Source organism: Poecilia reticulata, chromosome 22 (genome assembly GCF_904066995.2).
Source record: "Poecilia reticulata chromosome 22, P_reticulata-male-v2, whole genome shotgun sequence".
In the NCBI taxonomy this organism is placed as follows: Eukaryota; Metazoa; Chordata; class Actinopteri; order Cyprinodontiformes; family Poeciliidae; genus Poecilia; species Poecilia reticulata.
Genome location: NC_088851.1, coordinates 9,316,863 through 9,333,874, shown reverse-complemented (window position 1 = coordinate 9,333,874; position 17,012 = coordinate 9,316,863). Strand labels below are relative to the sequence as shown.

The window sequence follows — 17,012 nt, the reverse complement described above, 5'->3', positions numbered from 1 at the left end:
CTGCTCACAATAACCAAAGTGAAAGAGTTTGAAGGACTTTCACGTAACCGAACGCGACGCTGGCGAAGGCCACAAGCCAAAGCGAGTTGGTCTGCTGATAACTTTGCTCCTTAAAGTGTTGCTTGAGTCTTCACCTCAAAGCGTTACTCTAAGGGTCACACGTTCGTTCTTTGCAGCAGCTAATGTGTCAGTTAACAGTTGTGTTCATTAGCATTCTCAGGACCCGTTAAAATGTCCTTCAGTAGCTCCGTGGGACCCTTGGTGTCGAGCCAAACCGTGACATTTTCTACATGCCCTGCCTGTCGGGGGAGGGAGGGCAAGTGAATGGATCCCTAACTGTTATTGTAAAGTTCAGCTTTGATATTTGGTTTAATCCTTTCAGACATCCATTAGCTATCCCCAGTTTTGGAGTGGGTTATGAGGTGCTGGAGCTCAGCCCAGCGAGAAGCAGAATATACCTGGAGTATTTTGTCCATTGCATTCTAGTGCTAACACAAACAGACGAGCATCAGTGCTTATAGTGAAATTGTAGACAAAGTAGGCAGATTGCTTCGAAATAACTTTTTGTGGTTTACATAATCAAAGGCCTTTGAGGCATCAATAAAGCAAAAAAAAAAAAAGGTTTTGTTGTTGAAAAGATCTCAAATTTATTTCAAAGCAAAAATGCATATGCCTGTCCGATGTTTATGCTTAAAGTCAAACTTTTTGTCGGAGGTCAAAGTAGCCTTCTCTAGTACTTCAGACATGGTGCTGGTCAGCACGTAGCAGTCTCATTTAGTTAAATCCACTAACTACATTTCTTTAACGCAAAGAGCTGTGACGATTTTTAGATTTTGAACTCGTCATTATGAGTTTTAGAAAGAGCTATCCAAGTCTAGCTAGCTGTTTAGACAGCTAGCTATCCACAGCTATCCACAGTTTGGATAGCTGTGAAACTTCCAGCTGTCCATTGTGCCGACTATTTGAAAAATTTGCCAGATTATTATGTGTTGATTGGCCTTCAGTCTGTAGGTCAAGAAGTTGAAAACAGGGGGAGAATAAAAGGTGGGAAAGTAAAACAAAAGAAGTTATTCATGGCGTCCACAACTGTGTACCGAATGTCTAAATCTTCTAAATTCATTTGCGCTGCCATTCTCTAAAGAATATTTATTACATATTATTCCTGTTCATTTCAGGCACGAAACAATTAAAAATGTAACTGTACAAAATAGGGAATGTATTTTTCAAATAATTATTCATAATACATGTTCCCTTCTTGTACTGTGTGCACTCAAAGTGATGTCTTTAATATGTTTTTATGCATTTCTTGAAATGTGTTTCTTTTTAAAGTTTAACACACATTGAGGGAGTCATTTTGACCAGGCTGGTGACTTTTCCACTTTGACAGTTTATGATTTAAACTTTTTTTTTTTTTAAGAAACTCCTCACAGCCTGCTGTCAGGAAATGTGGTTTATGACTCCGGTAAATAATATCAACCAGCAGGAGGCCGCGCACAGCTATTTTGCTTTAATCAGGAGTCACAATCTGTTACATTTCATAAGTGCCAATCAGAAAGACAATCAATGAAAACGGTTGTAATTTTTCATCTTCAGCAGACTGCATGCAATTACAACCAACTTATATGGCATTTGAGAGTTTTTATCATTACAAATCTTCATATTTCATCTAAATACGTGACACAAAGTGGCGTGGCAAATGGAAGTAGATGTAGATTAAATGTTAATGCGTGGTTATGAAATGGAACTGAAATTATTGCTTCTTTGTAAAATATGGATTTGATCAGTGGGGCTCGTTTTTTTTTCTTTACTAATTTTATAGTTCGTCTTCTAAAATATTACATATTTAGCTCTGATGTTTTTTTTATTTGTTCAGCTCAGTTTTGTGCTTTACTGTCACTCACGGGGAAAAACATAGTGCACAGCATTAGTCAAGGTAGTCATACATCACCACAATATTACATTCAATAACAAAAATAAAAATCACAACGCATTCTAAAATTTTAGAAAATGTGCCATACTCGGTCAAAATGGGTTAAGAGCTTTAATTTGTGTAAACTGGGGTTCTTTTTATGAGAATAATGTGTTTATTTATTAAGGATATCCTTTCTAATACAAGCGGCACATAAACGGGCTGCACATCTGCAGCCGTTTTGGGCTTTGATGGTAAAATCTGAGCAACCTTGCGAGAAAAAGAAACAAACTGTTTACAATGTTGTGCCAACAAATCTTCTAATCCTGAAGCTCTTTTTTTCCCCCCTCCCTCTGCAAACACATTCAACTTGTGGAAGCAAACAAGTATGTAGGCTAAGCTGTCAAACAGCCTGAATTAGGTGTCTATTTTAAATCCTGCTTGATGAGCTTTTCATGCAACAATGCTGTATTATTTTTATTTTTTTCAGTGCCCATCAGCTGAGAGTTTGCTCGGAAAATGCTGCTTCCAGGTCTTTGTTTAAATATGTTTGTATTCGGTAAATTAGAACACGTTAGACAGGATTTATATCTTAACGTTCATTTAGAAAACATAATTTCCATAAGGCAGTGCTGAGTCGGCACTGAGACGCCACTTTTATTATTACATCTCCATTGGAGAGACGTAGGAGAGCATGTAAGCTTTCCTAAGGATGACTTTCCTCCCCAAAAATGCTAATTGGAAAATTATGCTCATAATGTGAAGTCTCACTTTATTCCCTTTTCAGTAAACCAACTAATTATGCCTGAGTGTTCATCACCCTCTCCACGCTGTTGTGAAAGTGGGTTATAACCTTGTTTGTATAATTGATGTCCCATTAATCTCCAACCTTTAAAACACTGGAAGTGAATTTATTTTCTTTCTTTTAAGTGGATTTTAATTGGATCAGTAATTGAATGATTGCACATTTCAGGTGTTGAATTCCCCTAAGCAGGCGGTTTAATGGAAAGATATGTCCGATATGCTGCAGCAAAAACTCTTGCAGTTTCTTCTCTCATTTTTGCCTTTACCGATTCATTGGTTTCACGATTTGTGAATTTCAGGGGAGGAAAAACACAGTTTGCATGGAGGTTTTATACTTTAAAAAGTGGGTGGGGGGGTCAAAAGACTATTTTTGACACAATGTCAATTCACAGTTTCTTCTTGAGCTACGATAGTTCAATCTTTTAGATTTGTTCAATTATTCATTTATCATCCGCCATCTCTCTGCAGACTCCTAAATGCTGGACGGGACGCTTCTTGATGAACCTCTGGGCTATTTTCTGCTTACTGGTGCTGTCCAGCTACACGGCCAACCTTGCTGCTGTTATGGTTGGAGAGAAAACCTTCGAGCAGGTTTCAGGAATTCACGACGACAAGGTAAGGTGACGTGCATGCTGGCAAATTTATAACTGGAAGGTCTTTGACATACAACACAGCTGTAGTGGTCTGGAAAGGTATTCATACCACTCTTACTGTTTCCAACTTAGCCAGCATGACAGACTTCAATGTGTTTTATAATGATAAACACAAAACAGTGCATTGTTTTGTTTTGTTTTGTTTTTCGGAATTGGAGGAAAAATTGTATCCATATATAATCATTCCTATCCAATTGAATAACCCTGGGAACAAAAAATTCAGTGCATTGATTTACTTTCAGAAGTCACCAATTGCAGTAGTAAATAGAGCCCATCTGTGTTGCAACTTAATCTCAGTATAAACACAGCTGCTGTGTGAAAGACTCAGAGGTTCGTTAAAGAACAAAAGAGAACAAAACAGTATCATGAAGACTAAGGTATACACCAGACAGATCAGGGAAAACCTGTGGAAACATTTATAACAGTTACGATATCCTAAGTTTGGACGTCTTGTGTTGAAAGAGGATGGCAAAACTTCAAACTTCCCAAGACGCAGCAGACCTAAACCGACAAGCGAAGAAGATCGGTGGTGTTTAATACCAGGGAACTCTGGAAGAAAGCCTGATAGAGGAAGCAATAAGTGTGTGACGGGGTTGGACATTCATCTTCCTAAAGGACAATATCCCTAAACAAACAGCTAAAGTTACGATGGAATGGCTCAGAGCAAAGCATATCCATATGCAGTCAAAGTCTACGGTTAACAGGTAATTTCTTGCAATATATCATCATTCATTTTAAGGTCCAATCTGACTGAGCTTCTGCAGTTTTGCAAAGAAGACTTAGCTTAGACCGTTGGTCCCTAGATAAGGAAAGCTGTTAAAAAGAAAAAAGAAGACAAACTGCTAGAAGCTGTAACTGCAGTGGAAAGTCGTTCCTCAAGCACCGGCTCAGGGGGGGCAGACCGCATTATGTTTAAGACATTTCCAGAGTTTTGTGGTAAAATGTGTCCACCACGTGCCACTTTGTTTTTGACAAAGACACAATAAAAAAGGTGACGGTTCTAGACGAAAAGTGAAAAATGCTCAACGGGGGGAGGAAGGAGCAGAATAATTTGTCAAGCACTACTGCTTTCTCGCATCCCTATTCCATTTTCGGGTGAGTTTGGAGTTGCTGTGAATCTCACCTCCACGTTCCGTCATTTTTCTCTTTTACTTCTCCATTACCGCCTTGGCGTCATCCTTCATCCATCCTCTTCCTGTGTCATACCCCCCCCCCCACCCCCCCAGCTGCACCATCCCTCTCTGGGCTTCCGCTTTGGGACGGTGAGGGAGAGCAGTGCAGAGGACTACATGAAGAAGAGTTTCCCGGAGATGCACGACTACATGCGACGCTTCAACCAACCCACAACGCCAGAGGGTGTGCACATGCTAAAGTAAGGCTTAAAGCACGTTCTTTTTTTTTTTATCCTCGAGTCGTTGCTATCCAAGTCCAAACATTCTTGTGTGTGTGTGTTGCATCTGTTCACCCTACTTCTCCACATCTGTTTCGAAGCAGTTCCATTACGTCCTAAAGATTCGTTTTGAATTTCAAAGAGAGCAGTCAAAAGGCTAGATGTGTTTTTGTAGGTTTCGCGAGATTTGTTGCCATTTTTCCGCCCGAAGTAATGTTCCCTCTAATCCATTTTTCTGTGTTTTCTTATTAAGAGAACACGGTACTTTGCGATTGCACCTGTCAAAGATACAAACGAACACCCGTTGATGTATGCATTTGCACTCCGCATTAACATGACCTTTTTTTTTTTTTAATGCAAACCCATTTCAGATAAAGGTATAAGTGAGGTAAAACTAGACATAAATTGCACTGACAACATGCTTGCAATGGAGGGGGCGGGGGGAGATGGTTTTCTTATTCATAATGAGTTTTGGAAAATAGGAATGAACGCAAGTCAGGGCCAGACTGATGTAATTATCGCTGGGAAGGAACGGTTCAGTGGGATGCTGAATGGGGACAGAAAGCAGATGAAAGCGAGGAGGCAGAGCGTGTTTATTTTTAAAGTTTAAGTAATTCACAAGGGCTGCAAGAGTGATTCGTACGCGGCATTAAAAAACATAAAGCGGCTGAAACACAAAGGTGCTAAGGAAAACAAATATTTTCAGCAGGGAGAAAAAAGGTTTATGCAACTGCGGGACCCCGTCCTGTAGGGGGCCGGCTGAACTATGGAACTAGAGGACCCCTGCATCTAAATATATTCACACTGGTAGGTCTGTTCTGTGGGAATTTAGTTTTTGGACGCTGGGAGAAAGCCAGAGTGCCTGTGGAAACCCCACAGTGTGCACAAGAAGGACATTCGAATTCTAAACGGAAAAGGGCCACAGCTGGGATTTGACCCCGTGACATTCCTGCTGAAACACACTGCTAAGCACCACCATGCTGCCAGATTTCTGTACATGAACATCCACATATACACACATTCACTGGCCATTTTATTAGGCATGCTATTTCAACCAACAAATTGCAACTCATTTCACCGAGTATCAAAATGAGCAATACAGGGTCTTATGTGACCTTGAACAGAAATAGCAATATATGTATTTTTACATTGCTGATATATAGAAATCATTTGCAGCAAGCCATCTAAAAAAAAAATGGATTCAGTGAGTGACACTGTGAGAATCTGGGTTTTCTGTGTTTATTTAGTTCCTGTGTCGTCTTGTCCACCCCTTGATTGATCCCAGCTGTGTCCACTTTCCCCTTATTACCTTCCCTGTGTATTTATACCCACCTGCAGCCTTAATTAACAGCAGCTATACGTCACAGAATACACAGTTCTCTTTTCAATAACCTTTTTCTTTATGCTTTCTCCAGCTGCCTTTTAGCTTTGAACATTTTTCAAACAGTCCCAGATCCTACTGCCAACTCTCTTCAGTGTTAGTGGAACCTGGCACGATATCGTTTAGGACTTTATGTCCTCCGATCTGAAAAAAGATTCGATTTTTGGGAGGGTGGGAACCAGTCAGGACCAATCAAGCCAAAAATCGACCGACTCTGGCCACCAGATGATTTGTTTCTTCTTTAACAATGGTTCAAATACATCAAAGAAAGATAAAGAGAAACATTTTGATACAGAGGTGACTGTCCTTTCGATGTTAGTAATTCAGATCAACTCTTTACTAAATTTATGTGGAACGAGTGGATACCTGACTCTGGCACTACGTACCTTGGTCTAGCATTAAAATTGCCTTGGTGAAGAAACTTCACATAAACCTTATTAAAACATGTACTTTTAATAAACTGTGAAAGTCGGCATACTTTGAAAATATTTAATCATTTTTTCACGTTCTTTGCCATCAGCTCATGGCATTTTTCGGCTGAACATAAACACTGGAGCATGCATTACGTACCACCTCCACAATCTCTGCTTTGATCATGTTCCTGTTACGGTGTTGATTTTGAACACGTAAACAGCTATTTTGAGCTCACTGTACCTGAACTTTACACCAACACATCCGGCACATCTCACTTCTGTAACCTAGCAGGGCAGCCGATGTGCTGGTGTCTGAGCCGCTTTGCCTGTTTCTTCAAGAGTCTGGCTTATCCAGCTGATTGTTGTGACAGTAAAGAAGGATGAAAGGGACAATACTGAAACCCTTCAAAGTCTTCAACTTTATTGAACCTGTAGATCAGTGCATAAATTCTTCCTTCATCATCCTAAAATTTTCAAATAAACCGTATCGCGAGTTAGGTAGCGAAGACTCTCAAGGTTTCATAACTTATTCCGTAACATCTGTCAGCGCAGCCTTCAAAAGCTTCACGGAAAAACTAGCGGAGTGAACACAGACCGCAAGGATTTAAAAAGTAAGTTTGGACCGGCTACATGCAGCATTGAAGACGGATGATGCTATAACCGTACATGCACTTGTCAGAGTCGCTGCCTGCTCCATAAAGCACCAGCGGAGATGCGGAGATGGAGCATGTGCTGACTTTGTGATACCAGTGGGAAGATACAAAGCGCTTGTTCAGAAAAAGAGGATGATGAAGGCGGTGTTTGTTTGTGTGCAAGGCAAAGCTGAATTGTAAGACACAGCAGCGCAGGGAGCCCGAGTTGGAATGTAAAATACTGTGTTGGCAGAACTACTGACCTCAATACTCCTCACAAATCTTGGAGAGGAGAAAAATCCAGTCCTTCCTTGGCTACTTATACGTATTTACACATGTGTAGAGTGCTCAGAAAATAACTTGCACACACTCCACCTGTGCGCACACTTGAAACATGCCTTTCTGGCTGTCGTCTTTCATGCATTCGTGTGCGCGCGCGCTCGTACGCGGGCAAACTCAATTCTTATTCCAAGGCCATGCATCGGGTGAATTCCGACCCTCTTTAGTCCCGTAAGTTGTCTCTATCCTCTCTGCTCCCCGCGCCTCATATTTGACAGGCCTAGACATCGAAAAACAGACTTTCCATCTTTGCCAGGAAGGCAAAGACTTTGTAAAGTCAACCTTTTGTTTCGAGGCTCATGTCCTGAATAGCAAGTTACTGGAAATTTGATCAGGCTGGTCTGTTTTTTTTTTTTTTTTTTTTTTTTAAACCAATAGACGGTAACAATATGTTTTCATGTGTACGCGCTTACGTAAATTTAACGATCTCGCCAGTGGAACCTGGGTGCGTATGGGCTTATGCTGAAAAAGTGAATGTCTTCATCTTAGATAAGCAGGTATATTTTTCAGACTCTGAGTGTTGTGCATCCTTAACCACAGCCGCAGCAGTGGTCAGCAGCACGGGGACGGTCTGTAATTAGGGGTCAATTAGGGTCGATTGGATCAATATCGCTGGAGCAGGAGAGTCCTCTGCAGAGTGTATAATGCCTTATCGGTCTGCTGCAGAGCCTGTTGGTTTAGGTAATGATATATGTGTTTACAAAGTGTATTGGAGCATGGTTAATCTAATCCTCCCTATAAATGACGAGCTGACATGACAGCCTCACATTCAGAATCGTGAGAATCGGGGGTGAGGAGAACTCAATCTGGCGTATGTTTATATTTACTTTTCTTGCAGATTAGAGGTCTTTAATTAATCAGTCACTGTCTCTCTCTCTCTCTCTGTCTCTCTCTCTTTTTCTTCTTGTGTGTGTGTGTGTTGGTGGTGAAGGACAGATCCTCCGGCCCTGGATGCATTCATCATGGATAAAGCCCTGCTCGACTTTGAGGTCTCCATTGATGCAGACTGCAAGCTGCTCACAGTGGGGAAGCCTTTTGCCATTGAAGGTGCACACGCCAGCAGACTCACACACTTGTTTATACAACTTGCAAGGAATTTTTATTGACCAGCAGTCAGCCCCCATCCCCGGGCAGTGTTTTGTAAAATTATTTTTTCTGGCGCTCTGTTGATCTTATCACAGATTTTTTTTACATTTTTTATTTTAGTTGGGCAGCTTACTTTAAAAACAACAACATCACAGGGCTTATCTGAGCTTTGATCGAACTAAATGTTTGATTTCTAGGAAGGGATCAAAACACTTTTGAGGTTTAATTTCATTAAATGTTTGACTGTTCAAACACCCACTTCATTGTCACGTGACTTTGGTGGAGCAAAGATCACAAAATATCTATTGTGACGACAATCTCTCCATAATACGTTGACGAAAAATATCAGACTTTCAAATTCACTCGTCTGGGTTCAGTTTTCTGCTTTTCCATTGGCAGTGAAAGTCAGAAGTATAGTTATGCTCATTATTTGTAAACTTTAGGCATCTAGTAATGCAGTACCTTTGAACTGTTTTGTTTTTATCCATGTGAGAATCTTTATACCACCAAATATTTCGGTGATTATTCAAAAATAATAATTGGATGCACAAATTTGAATTCATAAAGGATATCCAATCAACACATGGTGGGATATACATACAGATATATACATACAGCTCTGGAAAAAACATTCAATGTTCTTTTATTCTATGAACTACTAACGACATGTCTCTGAAATTTGAAATTATTTATTTGCAAAAAAATGAGAAATGGTCAAAATAATGGAAAATATGCAGTGTTTTCAGATCTCAAATAATGCAAAGAAAACCAGTTCATATTCATTTAGAAACAACAATACTAAGGTTAAAACTCAGGAAGAGTTCAGAAATCAATATTTGGTGGAATGACCGTGAGGTTTTCAATGGGGTTCAGTGCAGAGGTCTGTTAATTTTTTCCAGAGCCGTATGCCTCCACTAATGTTTGGAAAAGCAGGCCTTAGTAGGTTGCAGAGAAACCACATTCTTTTGTTGTCACTGACAAGTTTCTGGTATAATTTTGCCTGGTTTTTGGTCACCTCTCAAAAATGTTTTAATTCACTTAAATTGTTTAGTTTATTTACTGCACAGGCTGTTGCCTTTGAGCAAAAAGGCTCTTGATTTGAATCCTGGCCATCTTTCTGGATGGAGCTTGACTTCTCTGCACTGGATATATGGGGTATATGTGCAATTGCTGTCTTGTAAGTGTGTGCGCGTGTGAGTCTGTGTGGGTGTGTGATAGAGAAAAAAAAATGTTTTTTTGTTTTTGTTGTGTTTAGTTTTTTGTCCTAAAGGGCACCCCATATGGATAAACTAGGCTGACATTATGCTTCTGGAACGATCCGACCTCAGCTTCTTCGAAATCCTGCTTAAAAAGAGTTTTGTTGCAGAAAGTTAAATATTTCAAATTAACTCTACCAATTCTTCCAAAAAGAGTTAATTTAATATTCAGCAAGAGGATTTCCAGAAGTTTGTTGTCTATTAAAAAAAAAGTGTGGTTGAGGAGCAACTTGCTAACTCATATTTTGAAACATTTATCAAAATACCACCACAGCAAATGTTCATCTAATTATCTTCAAAATTCATTGACGTTGTTTGTTGTAAGATCAGTCCACCACAAAAACAGCTGCATTGCTATATTACAAGCTTAACTGCTAACCAGCATTTTAAAGATGGCACATCTGTATTCAGAGTGAAAGATGACTATCTATCTCATACTCACTCACACATTCATCTTAAGAAAGATCGGTTTTCTGCTGTGAACTCGCGCAAAGATCAAGATCAAATGCTGTAGTCAGCAACATGACTGACAGGATAACAAGTGTGTGAGCTTATAATGCCCCCGGGGTACTCGGCCATCTATTATTAATAAGACAATGTTAGACAAGAAGACTTTGGACTTAATGATCATAAGTTAGACTAAGCAAACCAGCCATAAGGCCCATAAACAAATCCATAGCCAGACAGGAAACACCTAATGACCCGCAGAGGGGTTTAGGGTATGCAAGTTCTTCCTCAGTGCTACATGCATGCATGGATTACTGCATGTTGGTGTGTGTGAACAAGTGTATGTGTTTATCAACTTGTGTGTGTGTGGGGGTGTGTGATTGTGCGTGTGTGTGTGTGTGTCCCAATGCCATTCTTGCTTTGAGACTTTCGAGGGAGGACATTTATTCACAGCTGAGGTCTTTGCTTTTGTTCTATGGGATAATCACAGTGTAGGCCACGGCATGAATGAGGAAAAAAGAACCTGGAATACGACCAAGATGCTTCCAGCAACCATTTCATGCAGCTCCCAAACTTATGGGTTAAGCAATAAATGCAAATTTTGTAAAAATGCTATAAATATTACTGTAAAGCTCTTATTTCATGTTCATATGAGACATTTTTGCACCACAGGATGTGAACCAGGTTCAAGGTTTTCCCCAGAAAACTTGCGAAGCCCAGTGGTTTGGCGCCAGTAGGGCAGTCATTCATCCAGCAGCCCATCGTGATTTTGAGTTAAAAATGTTTAAAGCTGACAGGAAATTTGACAATAGCACAATAGCACAAGATTGGAAGAATCATACCTGAATACCAACTATAAAGTCTTAAAAAATGCTAACATTTTAAAAAGATTTGCATAAATAAGCAATCTTTAACTTGGTGGGGGCACAAGTAAAGCCTGGTGGCCCGCCAGGCTTATGATACACTGAGGGGAAACCCTGAGATTAGTTTTGACCAAATCAGGCTAGCAAGACGGACATTTACCCCAGAGGAAGTGGGTTTAAATCTGCACTGAGTCAATGTGGTGGGAGTTTGCTAACAGTTTTTGTAATTGTTTAAATACTACCTCAGTTATATATTAGTCATCTTTCAATTTAAAAATACATTGCAAAACATTTTTCGAAAGCTTGCAGATAACCCTGAGCCTCTTGGTCATGAGACTGTTTTACAACGACAGATTGTCTTCAGCTAGAAGTTTCTTCAGCTCTGCTGTAATAAAAAAACAACTGCAGGAGGTCCTTCCTGCCCACAGACAGCAGCATCTACAGCAAACGCTTAAAGAAACTCGGATAAAATTGTTTAGCACATGTTTTTCCAAGACAAATTTCTCCTATGGGGACAATAAAATACACCGTAAGACTTACAAGAACATTTAATTTCCCTTTGGAATTAAGTATTTTTGAGGTGAACTGAATAGTGGTCTAGACAACAATGAAACTCTGCTGGTGATGTTCCAGTGCAAATTCAATTATACTGGAATCAGCTGAACCCAAACACAGATATTACTTTAAGAAGAACTAAGTGAAGTCTTAATATTCAGACATCAGAATGATCAGTGTTAATTTGTTGGATTTTCAATTAGATATGTTGGGTTTTTATTTACACTGTTTATATTCCTAAGTAAAATAATAATCATACCAATGGGACAAAAAAAAACAAAAAAAACATTATGGTTCAATCAATAATAGCGGGTCGTCTACATCCTGAAGTCAGATCCTAATACTACCTCCGCTATATTCGATATGAGATTATTTTTTTTATGAAATGACAGACATAACTCAAACTTCACATTTGTTTTATCATGTATAGAATATTTTCCCAGAAGTTTTGGATGTCATCAATACTTTTTTTTTTTTTTTTGCAAATGTGAGACAGGTTTTAATGGGTTTTTTTTTTTTTTTGAAGGTGTAGCAGTCATTATTTGTTTGGCCTTGGAACTTTCCAAGAACTTGGATGCCTTTCTACCCAGATGTACTTGTCACCTCCAGGATAATTGGTTGATGTGTTCTTGCAGTAATTTTGGCTGGCAGGTCACTCCTGGGAAGTTTTGTCATTCCACGTTTTCTCATTTTGTGTACAGAGACTCATTGCGGTTCACTGGAGTCCCAAAGTCTTACAAATGACTTTTTAAACCTTTCCATCTGAGAGATGTCAATGACTTTGATTCTCATATGTTCATGAATGATGCATTGACTTTTAAGATTTTTTCGCCTACTTTATGTTGTCAGGTTCTTTCTGAGATCTATGACAAAACAGCAAGAGGGCAAATACTTCTTTACCGAACAATGTCAGCGGTTCTGAAGCACAAGTATATTTGAATTTCCAGACAGTTTTACAAATATTAAACTCAAAACACTTAAACAATTTTTTCAGTTTGTATGGTGGTTAATGGTTGATCCGATTTAGATTCAAGCAAGTTGTTTAGCTGTAATCGGGAACGACGTATACAGAGCGGCGGACCGTGTCGCTTTAAGAACCAAAAGGCTGCCGACGACCTGCAAGAGAAGATCCTGTCCTCTGTCTAATAACAGCCAGCCTCTCTTTCACTCTGTTAAATGAAAAGCTATTATTCAGAGTTTTACATTATTCCAGTCACATGCCATTTGCACTTATACGCCTTGTGAAGGTGACTTTGACCTGAAATTTCAGCGCACAGAACAAATTTATTAAATATGTCAAACTGTTAACTTGTAACCCCGCTCTGCTCGTCTCACGCGGAGGCTCCTGCAGGGATGGGGGGGGCGAGCGTGCGTGCTTGTGTTTCTGTCAGTTTTCACGTCGCCGAGACATGCAGATACTACTAGTAAGGGTGCCACGTGGGAGCAAACACTTACTTTGTTGCACCTTCTCTGTCACTCAGAGCGTAGCCTCAGAAAGACCCCGCTCCCGCATTTCCCCTCGCTCGGCGTACAACTGTTGTGCGCCGGAGAATATCTACTCCTTTCTTCGCTGCACACCACAAAGCGAGCTAAGAAGCACCGTCGTTGCGGCGCTCTTGATCGCAGCGGTAAGCCAGGTCTCATTGGTATGTAGGACGGGTCAGTTTGATGACTGCGCGATTCATATTCCGTGTGAAAAAGCAGGCTAAAGGAATCTACTTTGGGCATCAGTGGTTATTTACCCTTAGAGTCGGAGTGAGGAGGATGGGAGTGAATACCTCAATAAATCTTAGCAGTGTTAGAAGAATGAGCAGGAAATGACCCAGACAGGAAACGGGGAAAACACAAGGAAGGAAAAAAAAAAAAGAAAGGGCAGCGCCTGAGATGGAAGAAGATGGCAAATAAAAAACAAAAGCGATGAAAACGAGGACCGACTGAGGTTGGAGTCGGCCATGAGAAGGAGATAGAGGGCTTTCATTTGCCCACTGCCAGCCCTGCGCCTTTCTGCACAGCAAGTGATAAAAGAGCCAGCCAACAGAGTCCCCTAATCAAGACAAACCTTTACCCCAAGCAGATGGACTAAGGCAGGAAAGAGAGGGGGGAAAAAGTAGGAGGGAAAGAAAGTCAGGAAGTGTTATTTGGTCCATCTGAGGAAGGATTTATAGAGTGGTTTGTGGTCGGGAGATGCAGGAAGCCAGAAGAATTGGGAGTGCGCAGTTGCTGCAGGCAAGGTGCTCAGCTGAAATCTTCTGGCTGCTTAACTGGAGGAGAGATGCGGGGGTGTCTCTATGTGTCTGTTTCCTCTGAGTGCTGCTGGGAGATGTTTACGACAGCCTAGACACACCCCATTAATAATATTGCCACTGAACGCGGGGCCGCTCACTGCTGCTGCGTATGCGCGTGAGGCGCGGCGGGTGTGTAGATGTGTTTGTGAGCGCGTCTTCTTCCTCTGCGCATAAGCGCACCATTCAAGTTCAGCCAAGCAGCACGGAGTGCGTCTGAAGATCAAAATAAGGATGGGAGAGGACTTTGTTACCAGGGCTATAAGGCTGTCATTGGTCGGGCAGCTCACGTCTTGACACGGGCAAATACACGGACACCTTTGTCTGCTTCTGTGGCTGAAATTCCAGAGACGCTAAAGAGGATTTAAACAGGTGTGGTAAAAAAAAAAAAAATTAAATGTTCAAAACATCCTGAATACAAGTTTATAATTTAAAATTAACTTGGCCCATTTTCAAAATTTCTCTGTCGTATTTTATGAGATTGTTCATGCATCATTAAGAATAATAAGGCTAAAAATAATTCATGCTGGGGATTGTGACTGATGGTGAAGTCAAAGGGTTTTGGGTTTTTGTTTTTATATATGCAGATGAGATTCAGATTCTTCAGGTGCAGACCTGATGAAAGTGGAGAAACTTCACTTTCAAAACAAAGACTCTCATAATTGTTTCTCTTCAAAAATGCACATTTTTACTGGCAGGAAAAAACACGCCAGGGCTGTCGCTTCCACGAAGTGTTTGTGTTGTAGGCATGTTCACAAGTCATTCCCTCCTCCAAGTCCAAGTCAAGTCTCTAATGACTGAAATAGATGTTTCTTTTTTCTCATGAGTGCATGCTATTCAGTCTACCTACTGTGTCATTGCTATAGTTTAGAAACTCAAATCCATGTACTATTTGTCATTTTGTTTAGATTAACATATTAGATAAACTTAGCTTGTAATCTTTTACTCCTAGTAATGTTTCTGCATGGATCATATTTATCATATCATATATCATATTTTATTTCACACCTATTAATCTTACAAAATTGATACTGGAGAGTGAGCTACGTCGGTACACCATTTAAACTCTTTCCTCTTTCTGTTTCTAACTACTTTTCTTTGTGGATTCGGACTGAAATTTGGTTTGGATGGAGCAGGAGTAACAGGATTTTATTTTTATTTTTTCAAACTTTAGGGAGCACTTTTTTTTCCCCTTTTAAATTCCCACTTTTTTAGCATTTGTATAAATGTTCTCATCTACTCATCACAGTTTATTGAATGTTTACACAGGTACATGAAGAACTGGATCTGGATAAAAAAAAAAAAAGTTATCGTTACCCAACACAACAAAAGTCATTGTTCTATCTTGCACATTTTTATCTCGTTAAAATACTAACAATTTTTAACTTAAATTAAAAAAGAAAGAAAGAAAAACTAGAAAGTTGCTGAAAATCATATTTCTCAAACTTAATAAAAAAATTTCCTGAGCGAGTACATTTTTTTTTTTTTTTAGCATTTCCCTGCTCCTCTGTCACTGATTTCAACATCTTGGACGAAAAATCAAAGTCAGCCCCATGAAGGTCACACACAATGCACCGCAGTCAACCAAAGCATTAAAACTGACGGGTAAAGTGAATTACATCCATTACTGTCTTACAATGTGGCCCCTGTCAAGTGTTGGGGAGATTTGAGCCATCAAGTGAACAGTTAGTTCTTTGGCAATGACTTGAGTAAAACAGGCAGTGGGGGGGGCGGAGTGGGGGGGGGTGGGGGGGCTAAAGCAGGAGAATTTGAGAAACTCTGGGAAGGACTAAGCTTTGACAGAGTGACAGCTAAGTGAAGCCACCTGAAGCAGGCAGTGTTGTGAAGCTGAATCCGTATCCAAAGGTTTGCACTTGAAGAAAGCAGTCCACAACATTTAGCAGTCGAAACGGGGTTACGGATGTCACGACGGCTGCTGAATAATCTGCACGGCTCCAAATCAGTTTGACGTCCATGTGCAGAGAACGTGTGCAACACACTGAGCACAGGACTGAGCCGCGAAGCAATAAAAAGAGGTGGAATCACATCTTTTTTTTCTTTCTTTTTTTATGTTCATTTGCGAAACTGATGGAAAGGAAGACGCTTTGCGAGCCAGGCTCTCCCCGGCGTTAGCGAGGTTTCGACATTCACCTGGATGTCATTTTGACACACAGAACCACCTACCTCTTCCGGCACAATTAGCGCACCCGGGCTCGCTGCAAAAGCAGTCAGAAAAAAAAAAAAAAAACTGCTGTCAGCCACGTGCTAATGTTAGCTGGAAGTTCATGTTGCCATTATGCCGAGCGAGAGAACGCATGGGAAGCAAAACAGACATCTCGCTAATTACATTTATGCTTGATGTCTCAACCATGCAGCGGTACATGCATAAGCCCGACAGAGATAATTTCTTTTGCACTGTCCAAAACGGTAAATGTGGTTTCGCCGTGTTCATCTAATGTGAGCCGCAGAAACCCACTCGATTTGACCGAAAATGACTGCGTTTGGAACCGTTTGGTTGCTGATTTCTGGGGATAATGTTGCATTAAGCAGACAAATTACAGCTGCGATCATCAGCATGCTGTACAGTGCGATCATTTTGTTCCTAAATTATGACGCTCGAGCGCTAGAACAAGTTTGACTCTAACGCAGGGCCGAGAAACGCATCACAGATTCAATCTCAAAATAGCAATGTTGTCCAGGTGTTCTGTTTCTGTTTTATGCTAAAGACATAATTTGGAGGATCCACTACATAATTACGAATCGTTCTTCCATGCGAGAGGCTTCGGAAATGCATCGGCAGCTGTCTGCTATTATCCCCTTTCATCAATCCTTACTTTGCACTCACTGTATGCGTGGACATTAAGGACAGAAGTGGACATTTTAAGCACAATTTATTTGAATCTCCGCATGTTATTTAAGCTTTTTTTTTTTATTCCTCTTTATGACACTTTTCTTTTGACTGACGTGTTAAATGTTAACTCACATTGACTGACATGAACCGA

At 40.4% G+C, this 17,012-nt stretch overlaps 1 protein-coding gene across 2 annotated transcripts in view; it reads left to right on the top strand.

Annotated features, from left to right (window-relative positions):
• Positions 1 to 17,012, top strand: part of grin3ba (glutamate receptor, ionotropic, N-methyl-D-aspartate 3Ba) — a 117,861-nt gene that overhangs the window by 82,768 nt on the left and 18,081 nt on the right. For both annotated transcript variants that reach the window (XM_008399177.3, XM_008399176.3), the window contains exons 6-8: positions 3,182 to 3,328; positions 4,593 to 4,738; positions 8,453 to 8,568. In XM_008399177.3, the coding sequence (XP_008397399.1) occupies positions 3,182 to 3,328; positions 4,593 to 4,738; positions 8,453 to 8,568 (409 nt within the window). The remainder of the gene's footprint in view (positions 1 to 3,181; positions 3,329 to 4,592; positions 4,739 to 8,452; positions 8,569 to 17,012) is intronic.